Genomic DNA, 18,291 nt, shown 5'->3' on the forward strand with positions numbered 1-18,291 from the left:
GGTCTGATCATCAAAATGATCTTGGCAGAGTGAGGTCCACTGAATCCGATTATTACATCACTTCAACAGCGAATAGTGATTGTTATTTGAGGTCTTCTAAAGCTTAATATCTTAAAAGATTAGTCCTATGAACAAATACAATGCAGAAGTCCGTAGGCAGTGATAGGTATGCCATACGAATGAGCGAATGACCACTCAAGTATATCTACTCTCTGATTGCATCGTAAGGCCTCGTATCCATAGGCTGTTCCCTTGTGGCGTGTGCCCTTGTTCCGTGTTCACTTTTTCCCATGTGACCTGCCACACAGACAACGAACCTTTGTTTTGCTTAGTGGCCGCTACGGTTCGTTGTCTGTGTGGCAGGTCACATGGGAAAAAGTGATCACGGAACAAGGGCACACGCCACAAGGGAACAGCCTATGGATACGAGGCCTTTAATGCATACCAGGAACTTACTATGCCATGTTGTATTTTGTTGCAGATGGACACAAACATGACAAATATAAGTAAGAGAAGGAACCATGACAATGTTGATGGAAAGAAAAGGATAAAGAATATAAAAGAACAGAATGGCGAAGAACTCCATCTCAAACGTGAGGTAGGTCAGAAATACCTAATCTATATTGGATGGTATTTAAGCAAATCTGTTGAAATACATGTAAATCGTTTTCACTCATTTACTACATGTAGCAGTACGTCCCCGGGGGGTACTCAAGTTTGGTTTTGGTAGGGACGTGCCGCTGAGATTTTGGAAGTAGACCCATAAATATACCAATTTTTCAAGAAATTTGGACCCATTAATATACCAAAAGTCAAAATTGTCTTATTTTTTACAAATTTTCCCAAAATTTTGGGAAAATTTTGAAAATTTTGGCTAGATTAAGGAAAAATTGGGCTGTTTTCCGAAAAATATTGAGAAAATTTTGAAAAAGGACCCATTCATATACCAAAATAGGCTTTGAAAAAGGGTCATTGATAAACCAGAAGGCTGAAAATGCTACCCATGTTTGCGGCACGTCCCCGTATGGTCATTTGTACTGAGTACCCCCACCCCCCCCGGAGTACGTCATTGTACGTGGTTAATAGTATACAAAATAATATTGACTGCTATGAGGGACATGGTCACAAATTTATGTACAAATTGCCTTTTTAGGGGATTTCTAGTTTCCGTTCCTTTAAGTGCTGAGTTTGTCGTGTTTTATTTGTACTTGAATTATTATCATTGTTTATTTTGTTTGATGTTTTTCTGTTTTCTTTGCAGCTTGGTTTGGTGAGCGGTGTTTCTCTAGTTGTAGGGAGTATGATCGGCTCTGGAATTTTTATTTCACCAAAAGGTATTTTAGAACATACTGGGAGTGTTGGTATGAGCCTTGTCATTTGGGTGCTGTGTGGACTCATATCAATGTGTGGTAAGTACAGAAACAAGGGAAATGACGGGGGAAATGAATGTACGTGTACACCCGCAGCCCGCACACCCCACATCCGCCGCACACCCCTATACACACGCCCCTGTAGTCACCGGCAAATGAGGACATATGTGACACACACTGTCAAACGAGGACTGAAATTTCCCGTGTACGTCTCAGACATTTTACAATCCAAGAGAGGGTTCTACCCCCATAATCGGTACATGCGGTCATGGTCTGAAACAGAGAATCGCTACTTTGGCTTTGCACGAACTGTTTTCCTTAACAGCCCGTCCAACGTACGCCCTGAAATGTTGTCATTATAATTGATATAAGACCGAATTACTAGAATGTTTATCTTCCGTTTGGCCTTTTAAGTCAGAGTTATCCTTATTTTGGCTTATTTCAGCATTGAAATTGCCTCCCGCACACGTCTTGGTAAAATCATCATTTGGTAGCAGGTCCGTTGATTAATAAATAAAACGTCAGGGTAGTTGCAGGCCGGACAGGTTACTGTTAGTAGCAACTTATCCTGCGGACTAGTTGCTTTTTAGCTACATTTTCACACTTAACTGGTCTGAAATGACTTTTTACGTGCCTATATGTAATGTATCGTGGAGGTTTCTGGTATCCGGGATTGTCTTCGGTTGGAATGTGTCTGCATTTATACGAAGTGTGCTGGCCAACGTCCACCGACATGACCAATGAATATCCACACCGTCACACCTGCCTCACACAAACCTGCACTCAAACATTTGAACAGTACTCTCATCAAAGTAATTCAGTACGATGCATTTCAATAACAATTTTGGTTCCTCACACATGAACACTTTTTTTCTCAACAGGAGCCCTTTGTTATGCCGAACTTGGTACTATGATCCCCAAATCTGGTGGGGAATTCAACTACTTTTTGGAAACCTACGGAGGCATGATTGCATTTATGTATTTGTGGGTAGCTAACTTCATCCTTAAACCAGCGATTGCTATAGTCATCTTAGCATGTGCTGAATATATTGTGCAACCTTTTTATGAAGGAACTTCTTGTGGTGCTCCAGAAAGTACGGTTAAGTTAATAGCAATATGTATAGCCGGTGAGTCACAGATATGGTTCAAAATATTTAACTATAATATTCCAGCTAAAACAATGTCAGCAAACCGTATCTTGCTGTATGCAAAGTGGAGATTTGATTTTAAACTATTGATCGCAAATTGGCGATAGAGCAAATCATTTTGTGAAAAAGCATGTTTTAGCATGTGCACTTTGTGCAAACTATATACAAGCTTTCAACACTAACTTATCGCAATTGATGATAAGCAAATCAGTTTGTGAGAAAGTATTTATTAATTATTATCATGTTTGCGCAATCAGTATACAATAGCAAGCACTATTTGATCGTTATTTGCGAGATTTTGCCATTGGTGCATATAAAGTTCCACTGAAATAGGCTTCATAATGGTTTCGTTGTAACTTGAGGTGGTTTCGTATTTCTTTTGTTTGATTTTGCTGCCAACAGATTGAATTCGACTATACGGGAATGGACCTCGAAATTCTTTGATAATTTTCTAAATAGAATATGATAGTTTCCAAATATGTCAATACGGTTAATAATGTCATTCTAATAAATTATTTTGAACTACAATCTAGGCAACTGGACATGCGTTTTTGAGTGGGAAATTTTCACGTTCTATCCTGAACGCATCATCAACCCGACTGATCTTCTGGCGGTAAAAGTTCTTTGACCTGTGAAGCGGATGTTGTTGTATCACAGGTCACCTTCTAGTTCAACCTGAGAGGGATCTTCCTAATCACTGAACTGTAGGCCCCGGCCAAGTTGTAGGCTTCATAATGGTTTTGTTGTAACTTGAGGTGGTTTCATATTTCTTTTGTTTGATTTTGCTGCCAACAGATTGAATTCGACTATGCGGGAATGGACCTCGAAATTCTTTGATAATTTTCTTAATAGAATATGATAGTTTCCAAATATGTCAATACGGTTCTAAGTTGTCATTCTAAGTTGGGTTTAGTAGGCTACAGTGACTAATTTTGTTTGTTTCTTTTTTTTTTTTTTTTTTCTCATTGCCATCAATTGTTATAGTGTCCGCGTATCGACATTTATCACCAATTTCTTCACATTTGCCAAACTAATAGCGTTAGCTCTCATCATAGTCGTCGGCTTTATTGAAATATTCAAAGGTAGGTAAGACGTATCTTTACGATGAAAACAAGATTTATAATTCTATATAGACCATTGCAAAAGTGTAGCCTAGCATACTGAACATTGCAATGTAAAACAATATCTAAAGTAAACATTCAATTTGTGACTTTTACATGCAGCCGAATGTCATCCATCTACATTCATACATACACACCCCACACACCCCTACATACACTGTCAGTTATTCGATTTCGCCACCCTCGCATGCAGATCAACACGGGCCAACAAGTTTTTAAAAATACCAACAACATCACGCAAACATGTACCATTTATTGATCTGATCTAATAATATATTTTATTAAAACTATATGTTTTCCTTCTTGCAAGGAAAGACACAGTACCTGAACCCCAAAACTTCTTTCATCGGGTCTACAAGCACCGTATCAGCGTATGCACTGGCTTTCTACCAGGGACTGTTTGCGTATGCAGGATGGTATAATAATAAATTTCTTTCAAAAAATATGATAGTTCATTAAACAACAATAACATCAATAACGGTGGTAATGATACACAGTTGTTTGATATGATGTGATCATGATATTCAATTTTCTTACAAAACATTACAGACCTGGATAATATCCACAGCTGTAACACTAATAATAGATAATATTTTTGAGTTATTTTTAACATAGATTTTCGTTTCTTTATCAACTTATTCATCTTTTTCTGTTTTTTTGCGGTAATTTTTATTCAATAAACTGTATATTTGTGGGCAAATAGAGGGCACTATTTACATATATTTCAAATTTAATGTAGGCAATTAATATAAGTTATTCCTTACATTTCATGATAAAAACTTTGTTGACAATTTCCTTGTTGCTATTTCTTACTCTTTTTCTGATGTTTTAGTGCCATTACATCATGATCTACCCCTTGTAAAGAGGAAAACAAGATTTAAGATAAATAGCGCCATCAGTGTTAAACCTTTTCTTTAAAATGTTTTACATCAAATAACCGTGGATGATAATTATGTTGTTTTTGTTGATGAGGATGAGGATGATGATGATAATGATGATGATGATGATGATGATGATTTACATTTTGTTTTGTTTTTTGTTTTTATTTATTAATAATATTAGGTTTTTCATCGCGTCTCATTTGAAAATTGTATTAATTTTACATACAGGAACAACTTGTACGTCGTAAGTGAAGAATTTAATAACTATAAAAGGTAAGAGACAATAGAAAGTTTGACCATACCTACACAGACAACTACAATACCTGATGAGGATGTGAAGATTGACACGATTGGAGTGTCAGTCGACGATCTTAGTTTTTTGTGAGCTTTTTGTGGTCAGACACTTTGATTTTGTGTAGGCGTAATGTGTTTATATTAATTTATCCTCTGAATTTATTCATAAGAATCTGCCATTATAATTTGAAAATATGAATCATGTTCTTTATATATTTATTATATTGGTCACTGCGCATTTTAATTCGATACTATTGGGTCTATGATTTTCAGGAACCTACCATTGTCGATCATTATTGGCATACCTTTAGTCACTATTGTTTACGTTTTGACAAATATCTCCTACTTCGCCGTTTTGACTCCAGAAGAACTGCTTTTATCTGATGGAGTCGCATTCGTAAGTTATCTCAGAGTAGGCTATATGTTTTGTTTTGTTTTGTTTTGAATTGGAAAATCCTCCTTTTGTGTAGGAGCACCTCTTCCTTCTTGAAGAGTAGGTTCAGTTCACTAACATCCACTAGTCACTTGACAATCACAAATATGGAAGAATTATTCGTTCTTCCTTTTCAATTAAGTCACAAATCACAATCACATTAATCCAAAATATATATTCAGTTAGGTTGTCGGTAGCGGCGAGGGAAATAGGGTCAGGCAGGGGGCAGGGAGTAGATAGGCTGTCCGGGGGCTGTCCGGATGTCCAGTTCTATTCTTGAATCACAAGCAGTTCAGGATCTGTAACAAGCATAAAAATATATGACACTTGTTAAAGGATCATGCCAAGATCTGTTCTGTTCATATTAATGTCAGAGCAGGTAATAACTTAAGGCTACAACACAGCAGCATGCAAATATGACGGAGAGTGCAGAAGCATTGCGTACCAGGATCTGGAATGCGTGCATTCATCCAAACGAAAGTGAGTCAAACAGTGCAGGCAAACACAACTTAGCAACCAAATCAAATCAAAATTACAGATACACTGCAAAATGTGTTGGCATGCAAATAATAATAAGGAGAGTCAACTGGCCCCTCTTACACAAATTCAGCATGATTTACTATCAGATTAATATAGAGATAAGGTGGCGACAACAAGGAAAGGCTTTAGTATAATTATGCAATATACCATGTATACGAGGGGCAGTTAATAAGTTCGTAGAATAGGATACTTGAAACAGTACCACAAAAATTCTCACTTTTAAACATGGTCGCTGCATTAATGAAGTTAATGCACCCGTCTCAATTATTCTTGAAACTCTCTATGTCAACAAAATCGAAGTCTTCCGATTGCTCCGTGAGCCACTCTTCAGTGAATGCTCACCAGCATTGATCACCAGCAAGCCTGATATTATAAATGTAGGACATACAAATTCTAAAATAGGTTTCAATACTGAATTAGATGAACGTATTTTTTTGTGTTTTCAGACATTCGCTTGGAAAACTTTAGGTTCATTTGCATGGATAATGCAGGTTGCCGTTGTATTTTCTACCTTTGGTGCTTCAAATGCCAATCTTCTCCCTGGGTGTAGGTGAGTAGCATCATCATTGTCGTTTACTCGAGTGCAAGTACAGGTCTATATTCTGAAGTGAGTTTTGTCGAATGATTTTTGCTGCGAAAGGTGTTTGCATGGAAGTATTTTATTCCGAACGATTGTTGATCCGAACGCTCAATTTCTTTGATAAGTCATTTATCCGACAGTTGTTTTTTTCTAAAAAAGGTTATTATTCCGAAAGGTCATTGCTCCGAAAATGAAACAAAAAAAGGTTCGTTTCACAAAAAGTAACATTCAGTTCAGATCGGAGGTTTTTGCTGCTTTAGATTAACGGGTCTAACAACCCTATTACCATTTTGGAACAAATGCCCCTTCGGAATAAAACCCTTTGGAGTAACAAACTTTTGGAGAAATGACCTTTACGAACAGTATCCATTTGGAGTAATCGACATTTATGGACAAACTAACCTTCTGACTTAATACCTTTCGGACAAATGACCCTTCGGAACAAAAAACCTTTTGGATTGATGACCTTCCATAGAAAAGCGTGTTCGGACAAACGATCCTTCAGAATAAAACCATTCGGAACTTAAACACCTGTTCCCAAGCTTCCCCATATTGTTATTCCGATTTATGCAACGTGACCAGTGAAACAACCCAGCAAACACAAAAACGTTGTAAACAAGTTGTATTTTGGGGTTTGGTATAGGTAAAAACGTTTTATAAAGGTTTTGAGAGTGTTTTAAATGTTTTCAAAATGTTATTGCAAACTTAATTATTGGTAAATTGTGCTTTACAAATCCACTTGATTACTCACGTTTTTAGACGTTTCATCTTCCTACGAAAGACTTCATCAGTAATGTGATGAACCAGCAACACTCCTACTCTCATCTCCAGAGGGTGTAGTTCTTTGTAATAGCTAGTCATATACATGACTGAGTGAGTATGTCCCTTCATATCTTATCCATCTGGTTTGCTTGCATGAGTCTTTGTCGATTACTTTAGCTCCCTCCCAATCAATGACATGGTTTTGTTGTGATACATGTTCTGTGATGGCAGACTTGTTAATTTCATCGACCGACTCATCAGAAAACACACTCACTCAGTCATGTATATGACCAGCTATTACAAAGAACTACACCCTCTGGAGAGGTAGGAATGTTGCTGGTTCATCACATTACTGATGAAGTCTTCCGTAGGAAGATGAAACGTCTAAAACGTGAGTAATCAAGTGGATTTGTAAAGCACAATTTACCAATAATTGATATCTAACAATCCTGATGAACTTATTCAAGGAGTTATTGTAAACTATTTTTTCCAAATATTTTTGCCAAATATTTTGTCAACACTTAAATAACATTATATTAAAATATTTGCTGTAGGTTATCAAAAAATGTTTTTTAAATGTTATGAACACGTTTTATGCCGTTTATACACTCTTTATATAACCCGACATTTAAACGTTTTCTCACAACCTTTTATAACTTTTTGGGAATAGTGTCGAAAACGTTTTGTGTTTGCTGGGAATTAGGTAAGGACATTATCCGGCGTTCGACAGCTATCAGAATCCTTTCGGGAAAAAAAACAATTATTTTTGACGATGTGTGATTACAATCCAGCATTTCTGAATGTGAGTTACGTTACATGACTGGAGATTAAAGCCGTATTATAACATTTCTGTAAAATAGATTAGTATTTATTTTCCATAAAATGTTAGCTTTTACTATCAGATATGTCCTCTTTTAATTTTGAGCCGAACAAGTGAGGTAAAGCATAGAAAATTGGAATTTACTACTAGCGCCCATGCATGTTACTCCCGCGGTTGTAATACGGTACGATCCTCGGGGTGTGTGTGTATGTGTATCCCGCACGCCGTGTATGTACTGTGCATACATGTTCGACTAATATTTCCATCGTAATAATAAAACGCCGGTTCCATCGTTTTATTCAAAAGCTCGGATTTTGACAAAACTACAGCACCTGAAGTCTTGTTTTTTAGAGTATCGTCATTGACTAAAGTACATTACAATCGTGTAAAAAACAGAATTTTTTGAGGACGTTCTCCTCAGCAAATGTTATAATATGGCTTTAATAGCTAGGCATGATTTCGGTGTAGTTCAAATACTATCCATTGACGCACCGTTTTATGTTTTATAGAACAATGCACGACCCCAAAGCGAATTGGGGAGCGCATTGTGATAAATATAAAAGCTGCAAGTACATTGATTTGTCATTTGAACGTCAGCAAAATCATGTGCAGTCATTAAATTCAACTGCCTTTTAAAAGCTCAAAGTCCCAAATTTAACTGCAAAATGCATTGACTAATGAGGTGCATTTATGGATTAATTCTTATTTTGTTTCTAGATTGAGCTATGCCGCAGGTCGTGAAGGTCACATGCCAAATATTATGTCCATGATTCATGTTTCAAGAATTACACCTGTACCTGCAGTGCTGTTCTTAGTAAGAATGATGGTGGTAGTGATGATGATGGGGATAATGATAATGCAGATGATAATGACGGTGATGATAATGATGATGATGATGGTGGTGGTGGTGGTGGTGATGGTGGTGATGGTGGAGGTGGTGGTGATGGTGGAGGTGGTGGTGGTAGTGGTAGTGGTGGTGGTGGTGGTGCTGCTGCTGCTGATGATGATATTATATACTTTTGTTTTGTGTCTAAATGATATTGACGATATAAGGTTTTCCAAAGCATGTTTCATATTGATAATTATATAAACCTTATTTTCTGCACCAGATTCATCATTAAAGGAACACTTTCAATTTCATCTGTTAATTCATGACAATAATCAGGATATTAAGCAAAGTGTTCTTACAAGAGTGTACTTAATTAAGCATTAATCCAATTGTAACCAGTATGTAAAGCTTAGATTAAAACTTACACCAGAGAACATGAAGAAGATATCCCAAGATTTTCATGCTGATCTTAACACGAATTCACTATATCATATTCAAAACATCGTATACGCTACTCGTATAATAGAATGACATCTTTTGTCTTCATTTCCCGGCATGGGGAATATATTCCAAGATTTCCATGTTGGTCTTAACACATATTTTGTCTTATTTCCCGGCAGGGCTCGGTGACTATCATACTGATGATACCTGGTGATATTGATACTCTTATCAATTACTTTAGTTTTGCTCAGTGGTTTATTTATGGTCTGGCATTTATTGCTGTTCTAATATTGAGATACAAACATCCAGAATGGGATAGACCTATCAAGGTAAGATAAGGATTCCATTTATACGCAATCATATAACCATAATAATGATTCTAACTCTGCCCAATCCATAACCCCTATATTTACAGGTGGTTAGCTAATGACATTAAAAACCACTAAAACGTCAAAATCATCATCAGCTTCCTACACCAATGTCAGTACCTCGGAGATCTGTACGTGGTCTGGTCACTTGTTCTCCATTGTTAAAAATATATTGAGATATAAAACAAATGGGATATAGATATAAAGGTACAAAGGTAAGATATGAATTCATTTTATACTCAATCAATGGATGAAAACCGGGACAGATACATATAAATGTCACTTTTGAGCCAGCAAAATGTACGGCAATGACAATATCCAGAAAGAGGGCTCCTTGCAAACTTGATCTGTAATTTGGGGCGTAATTATTTACAAGCTTGTGTGATATCTAAAAACATCACGATTGTTAACAAGATGGACAATGAGGGCACAAGTTCAAGTCCGCACTGAGTACGCTTTTGTATCTTTTCTGTGTTGGAACAGTGTTCGAAAACCATTTCTCAATTAACTTACAACATCCAAAAGAAAGCACTTAAATGTGGATGAAACCACTGTTCGCACTTCCCACTCCGAGCCACATACACCATTTTCCTGCAATATATCAGTGATGTACAAAATGCATACCAGGGAGTGACCAGCAAATCTATAATCCATTCTTCCTCCTCCACTGGATCAGGGGAGTGCACTTCCCTGATCACTTGCTTCAAAAGCTTTATCCTCATTGCTTCATGCATTATGGAATAGCCTTCCGGAGAATACGTTATTGATGAGTCCAAGTCTTTAAACCTTATGGGTTGTAACCTTGGTATCTTAAGATTGGTTCTTATTGATCTGTGCTATTGAGCCACTGGTACTTTGAAAACATCGGAATTAAGAGAAAACAATTTTTTTTCAAATATCGACTTTTGAATACCAAGAGAAAAGGTTACGATGTTACTTATGAATCTGGCCACAACCAAAAATCAAGATTTTCTCTCCTTTTGTCTCATATACAAAATACAAAAACCAGAAAAATGAAGAAAGAAACAAAAACAACTAACACGTCAACTAACACTTGTCATTGTTTTGAAATAAATATGAATGTAGATCACAAAAACAAGTTTTAACCTCTTTGGTACAAATATACTAAAAAAACAAGCAACACAAATAAGCTCAATAACTGAAACTAGCATTGACGCAAAAATAATGTTCTTGTAATGTTTTACAGGTTCCACTATTTCTTCCAGTACTAATGATAATCGCATCCATTTATTTGGTGATAGCTCCAATACTTGACGATCCGGCACTGGAATTTCTCTACGCATTCCTGTTTATCGTGTCTGGACTACTTCTTTATTTCCCATTGGTTAAATTTCAATTAATACATCCAAGGTTTTTAGGTAAGTGCTGCAAATATTCATCAGCAGTTAGGAATACAAATTAAATCTTTCTCATTGTACCTATAGTCATGAAAATAAAAAGGGTAAAACACGCCATAGTTTTGTTTTGTTTGGTCAAAGCAAACTGTTGATGTATTTCACTGCATATAAATGTTATACTTATTGAAAGAGAAACCTTTAGCTTCAGGAATTATTGCACGTAAGTGTTCGATATAGATAAGGCCACGTGAAATATATATTACATGGTCTTATTGTTTCTTTCAGATAAAATAACAGCGTTTTTACAGCAACTTCTACAAGTGGTACCGTCAGGATACAATGTGTAATACAATTAGAGAATAAACTAGAGATAATTTGCGCTCACAGAGCGCAGACAATCGCAAGGCATGTAACCCTTTAATGGCCGTTTGACCTGACCTTTGACCTTAATATTTCCCGGGTCACGAGGTTTGTTGTCACCGAAATTAAGCCCCCATACCCCTTACAGACAATGAAATTACGGTATAAGATTTGACCCCAGATAACCTTTGACCTGACCCTGCAAAGTGTTTTCCCCCTGGTCATTAAGTTTGTTGTCATCGAGTTTGAGCCTCGTACCCCTTACAGATGTCCAAAAAATGCATTTCTAAAATTTGACCTTTAACCTGACCCCTACAAAATGTTCCCCTGGTCATGAGATTTGTTGTCACTGAGTTTGAGCCCCATATCCCTTACAGATGTCCAGAAAAGGAAATTGTGAGATTTGACCCAAGATAACCTTTGACCTGACCCCTGCACAGTGTTCCAAAATATTCCCCTGATCATTAAGTTTGTTGTCACAGAGTTTGAGTCCCGTACCCATTACAGATGTACAGAAAATGTATTTCTTAAATTTGACCTCTGCATGACCGTTGACCTGACCCCTGTAAAATGTTCCCCTGGTCATGAGATTTGTTGTCACTAAGTTTGAGCCCCATACCCCTTACGGATGTTGAGATAATGCAATTGTAAAATTTTACCCCCTTAATGACCTTTGACCCCAATTCTTTGTACAACTTTTAGACACTGGCTAAAGGCGATGCAGGTATGCAAGTGACGACATTGTGTTATGTAATTTGTGGAAGAAGAAGCATTTTTAGTGAAAATCACATTTTGGTCATAATGACCTTTGGATGACCTTTGACCCCGAGTTGGTCATGTAACATTTGTGCCCCCACCCAATGGTCCTTGTGACCAAATATGGTCACATTGGCTTAAAGCATATGGCTACGATGGCTCGTTAAAAGTTTGACAGAAGAAAGAAAGAAGACTAGACTTAGCTGTGGTCTAAGACCACGAACACAGCCGTGTTGTGACCCCTTAATGACCTTTGACCCCAAAATATATGAAAACCCCATAGACATTGGCTAATGTCAATGTATGCGTGCACGTGGCATTACTTTGCCATGTTATTTGTGGCAGAAGGGGCAATTTGAAGGTTTTTCGTCTCAGACAGGAAGTGACCCCTTAATGACCTTTGACCCCAAATCTGTGTACACCCCATAAACACTGGGAAATAACAATGCATGTGTGTAAGTGGCATCACTGTCCTACGTAATTTGTGGGAGAAGATGCATTTTAAAGGTATTTCGTTTTATACCGGAAATGACCCCTTAATGACCTTTGACCCCAAATAAAAAAATACCATATATACATTGGGTAAACACAATTCATGTGTGAACATATCATCACTCTCCTATGTTTTTCTTAGCCAATAAAATTTTTTGAAGATATTTCGATTTATACCGGAAGTGACCCCTTAATGACCTTTGACCCCAAATCTGTGTACACCCCATAGACACTGGGTAATAACAATGCATGTGTGCAAGTGGCGTCTCTGTCCCACATGATTTGTGAAAGAAGATACATTTTAAAGGTATTTTTTTTATACCGGAAGTGACCCCTTAATGAGCTTTGACCCCAAATTAAAAAAAATACCACATATACATTGGGTGACTGCAGATCATATGTGAACATACCGTTACTGTGCTATGTTTTACTTAGCTAATAAAATTTTTTAAAGGTTTTTCGTTTTATACCGGAAGTGACCCCTTAATGACCTTTGACCACAAATCTGTGTACACCACATAGACACTGGGTAATAACAATGCATGTGTGCAAGTGGGGTCGCTGTCCTACGTAAGTTGTAGGAGAAGACGCATTTTTAGTTGAAATCACGTTTTTGACCCCTGTGACCCCTGCGTGACCTTTGACCCCAAAGTTTCATGTGACATGTAGGGGCACGGTCAATGATCATTGTGACCAAATTAGGTCAAAATCGATGTAAGCATGTGAGTGCTAGAGCAAATGTAATGGTTGACAGAAGAAGAAAGAAGAATTAGCTGTGGTCTAAGACCACGAACACAGCCGTGTTGTGACCCCTTAATGACCTTTGACCCCAAAATATATGAAAACCCCATAGACAATGTGTGCACGTGGCATCACTTTACCATGTTATTTGTGGCAGAAGGGGCATTTTGAAGGTTTTTCGCTTTATACCGGAAGTGACCCTTTAATGACCTTTGACCCCAAATCTGTGTACACCCCATAGACACTGGGGAATAACAATGCATGTGTGCAAGTGGCGTCACTGTCCTACAGAATCTGTGGAAGAAGATGCATTTTAAAGGTATTTCGTTTTTTACCGGAAGTGACCCCTTAATGAGATTTGACCCCAAATAAAAAAATACCACATATACATTGGGTGACTGCAGATCATGTGTGAACATACCGTTACTGTCCCATGTTTTACTTAGCTATAAAAAATTTTGAAGATATTTCGTTTTTTACCGGAAGTGACCCCTTAATGACCTTTGACCCCAAATCTGTGTACACCCCATAGACACTGGGTAATAACAATACATGTGTGCAAGTGGCGTCTCTGTCCCACATAATTTGTGGAAGAAGATGCATTTTAAAGATATTTCTTTTTATACCGGAAGTGATGTCTTTATGAGCTTTGACCTTAAGTAAAAAAAAAATACCACATATATATTGGGTGACTGCAGATCATATGTGAACATACCGTTACTGTGCTATGTTTTACTTAGCTAATAAAAAATTTTGAAGGTTTTTCGTTTTATACCGGAAGTGACCCCTTAATGACCTTTGACCCCAAATCTGTGTACACCACATAGACACTGGGTAATAACAATGCATGTGTGCAAGTGGGTTCGCTGTCCTACGTAAGTTGTGGGAGAAGATGCATTTTTAGTTGAAATCACGTTTTTGACCCCTGTGACCCCTGCGTAACCTTTGACCCCACAAGTTTCATGTGACATGTAGGGGCATGGTCAATGATCATTGTGACCAAGTTAGGTCAAAATCGATGTAAGTATGTGAGTGCTAGAGCAAATGTAATGGTTGACAGAAGAAGAAAGAAGAAAGAAAGAACCTGTAAGAAAAAAGACACAGCCGTGACTAACGTCACGGCTGTGTAAAGAACTGACCAAAAACAGAACACTCGCAAATTGGAAATTTGCGATTGTAACGATAGGAATTTTTATTTTACCTGTCCTCTACCGTGTGATAGACGACAGGCAGGTCCAATATTTTGAGTAGTGGATGCCGGCGCAGCCGGTATCCACTACGATAGAGGATAGAAGATAGGCAAAATAGGTAGAGGATAGGCAAAATAAAAATTCCTATCGTTTATTCTCATTCTTAGTCAGTTAAATATTATTTTAATAACTGTAAACAAATTTTTTAAGCAAAAACTAAGTTACCGACATAAAAACTCCCCTCATTATAAAATGAACGAAACTTGTTTACAACTTCACGTATTCTGTTGCGCGTATTGCTAGCGCGTTCGCGTATTCCGCACTAGTCTACGCATCCAGCGCGATACATACGCGCACCTCTACACGCATGTTACGCATTATCAAGACGCATGATGACGTGGGGTCGTCTACGGCCTGATAGACGGCACCCGAAATCATGCGATTATCCAATCAGAAATGTGTATACGAACTAGACCACTCCCACTGACTAAGAATGATAATTTAAATTCTGTTCACACTTGTTTGAGTGGTGATCATTCGTCATGTTTTGATTAAAAATATTGACATTATACGAAAGTGCTAAAAAGTTTGTTAGCTGACTTTGTGTTTCAATTGTGTCAAAAGAATTCCATATCGCCCAGATTGTTACATTTTGTGCAAATTAGTGCGATTTAAATAGTTACCAATTCTATCATGTCACGCTGTTTGTGTAGCCTGAGATGCTTTACTCGCATGATTTGAGTGGCCATCAACTTGTGGCGTCCAGCGGTAACATCCACCGAAGCGGTCTGTTCAATCTGGTGAGCATTGTGCGTGGACAATACTATCATGACTATGGTCAATATTCATCAAAGTGTAACCAGGGAACTTCGATCTCCGGGAAGGTTACAAGTGGTACCGCATCTCTACGATCTGAATTGACAGTTTATTTACTGACAGGTCAGTTTATTTCCCGGCATGCTTAGTAGGCATATCCGTCTTACCATAGACCCTGGAAGATATTTAATAAACATTTGGTGACAATTTATCAATATGATAAAATTTGAATACAGTAACAGTATAAGAACTATTCTGTAGTAAATCAGTTAAACTGGTGTTAAATATGCAGGATATTAGTCATCTTCCTAATAGTACATGTCACAGACGTGGCTTTTTATTTCCGCAAATGGCCGTTTGTGATACCTCATTTTCTGACATGCTGTGACCCCGAGGTACCCGACATTGCGCTTATGAACTCTCACCACCCTCCTGGTGTAACTTTGCACACAGTAATAAACGTTGCAACTCTTCATGTACAAATCGCACACATTTTCACACAATCATTAAAAGTAGGAATCTTTTTACACAACGAGGTATCAATCTTCAGCCAATAAAATTTTCTTTTAAAAAGCATTGACATAAATTCCTTTAAATGTCACAAACTTTACAAACATTGGATTTGGCGCATAATTCTGGTATACCATTCCGTTCGCGCTGTACATTTGACTGAATAAAGCACATTGTAACACAAACCAAAAGTGTGTTCGCGCCGACTATACAGCATATTTGTGGGACATTAGTTTTACAGTTAATAAGAAATATTCAATGAGGCAATATACAACTTTGTGAGCTTTTTTATAAAACATTACAAGTGTCAAACTGACCCAGAACAAATCCTCCTTTCTACATTCCTAAGCTGAGCACGTTTCTTGAATTTATCCTTTGTGTATAAAATCCTCGCACAGATGACAATTTCCAAAATTTCCAAAATAGTACCGCTTTCACCAATCACTCACTTTCTCCAGGAAATAGGCCTTTTCTTCACAGTTCCGTGCATTTTATATATTAACAGATGTGTTGTTTCATAAAGCAGGCCTCGGCAGGCCGACAGAATAATATATCTCCTTTTTGGGAAGAGAAGAGCGCTTAGTTGCTCTCGAAATCTCCTTCGTTATATATTGCTGGAATAAAAGCACATTGTTGGCTTTGCAAATATCTCTCTTTGAAGGCACTTAGACTAAAGCCAAGAATTTTCTGCTTTACAAATGCTAAATTCCGCTTTTCTCCGCTTTGTAATTTTAGCACATTTCTGACATAATAAAATTTCACAAGAATCTTACGTTCAAAAGGTCGGGAAATCCCCAAGAGCTATTTTTAGTCGGGCGCGCAAAGGATTGTGGGATACTCGAGCTGAAATGGGAGGTAGGACAGGCGTTGTACGATAAATCTATGACGGATTTTACTTTATTTTGATGAATTTTGAAGACCCATTTCATTTAGTATTTTATTTATTTCTTTTTTCTAGGTCATTTTTGCTTATTTTTTAAATTTTTTTCTCAGAAATGCGTTTTCCGCTTTACCTCCGAATTCCGCGATTTTCGCGGAATTTCCGCAACGCGGAAAATTCTTGGCTTTAACATAGACTATAAAATACAATAGAAAGCCTACTACAACTTCGTTTCCTTGATAAGATCTGCCACGAAAAACATCTTGACTTTACCTTTTATACCATAGTAGTAAAACATTGTTCACATTGAGACTTAGGTATTTGAATTTGGTTTTTTGATCAAAACAGGAACGCCCAACTGCCTATTGTCTTTATACACAGACTCTTGCATGATTACTTGAAAGGGGTTTTCCCATTTCTCATATCTCTCATGAAATAGCTTTAAATTGTAAACAAAGATAAATAATCAAATTAAACTACTCATGGCACATCACAATATGAACTACTACACCTTCCTGTCCACTCTAATTAAAAACTCCGCTGACTTCCATAGTAAAAACATTTGCAACGAATGGAGTCCTAATATATATTAGAGCTCTGCAGGACATGAAAGCATGTGTAAATATAACAATTTGTGACACCACAAAGTAAAATCAATGAGTAAATGAAGTTAATGCATCCCGGGGGTGTGGCGGAGGGGAGACTGTAAATTTCAGGCGAAACACAAATAGCAATAGCCATCATTCTTGCAGCGACGCGGAGTTTTCTTATACCACTATACTGACCGAATTTGTTTGGGACCGAATTGGTTTGTGTCCGAATTGGTTTGTAGCCGAAATTGGCGTCTCGAATTGGCATGGGACAGAATTGACTATGGCCGAAATTGGTTTGGACAAGGTCCGAATCACTGAGGTCATTAACATCGGTGGTCAGAATCGACCTGTCTCTATTTAAAGATGATAACACGGGTCAAAGGCTCGTTTTTATTTTATTGTACGGACTCTATGTCCGAGACTACGCATTTTGGATGTAGCCAAGTATTATTGATACCGTGGATTCCTTGAAGTTGCGGAGACAATGGTAAGATGGTAAGATTATAATGCTTCCTATAGTCTAGTTGTAAATATACAGATTTCACCAGTCCAGTCTAGTGACTAGGGTACATACAATATTTAAGTAGCCCTTTTTAAAATCGCAAGGGTCCCCTTTTCAGGCTCTACGGCAGTTACTTAAAGGCCCATTCAGTGATTTGCTCATCCGGACGATCGTAAAAATCATCAAAATTCAGATTTTGGTACCTTTGTAATTGGCATAGATGTGCTAACATAGCCTGCTTGTGGTTCGGTCGAAAGCCGTGTATTTTAAACAAAATAAAGCATTTGCATGATTATGGACTTTTGATACTGACAGTACAAAAAGTCCGACTCGAGATCGAAAGAAGCTCACTCTCCACGTACCAACACGCGTTGCGTATTGTTTCTACTACTTATTACATCAGTAGCTACTATTTTAAACAAAATACACAATTTTAACTGTTTTTCATATTTGAATTGACCGTTAGTTTGCCTCGGTGACCTTTAATTGCTTATTTTGTTTTCTAC

The 18,291-nt window shown here is 37.5% G+C and overlaps 1 protein-coding gene across 1 annotated transcript; it reads left to right on the forward strand.

Annotated features, from left to right (window-relative positions):
* The first annotated feature begins 493 nt into the window (after nt 1-493).
* LOC140158436 (b(0,+)-type amino acid transporter 1-like) lies at nt 494-11,292 on the forward strand. The gene is made up of 11 exons (XM_072181526.1): nt 494-598; nt 1,262-1,409; nt 2,252-2,494; nt 3,475-3,600; nt 3,950-4,055; nt 5,088-5,211; nt 6,234-6,337; nt 8,667-8,763; nt 9,399-9,548; nt 10,795-10,966; nt 11,231-11,292. Exons 1-11 carry the CDS (start codon nt 494-496, stop codon nt 11,290-11,292), a joined length of 1,437 nt encoding a protein of 478 aa, XP_072037627.1.
* Nucleotides 11,293-18,291: the final 6,999 nt, after the last annotated feature.

Source organism: Amphiura filiformis, chromosome 8 (assembly GCF_039555335.1).
Source record: "Amphiura filiformis chromosome 8, Afil_fr2py, whole genome shotgun sequence".
NCBI lineage: Eukaryota > Metazoa > Echinodermata > Ophiuroidea > Amphilepidida > Amphiuridae > Amphiura > Amphiura filiformis.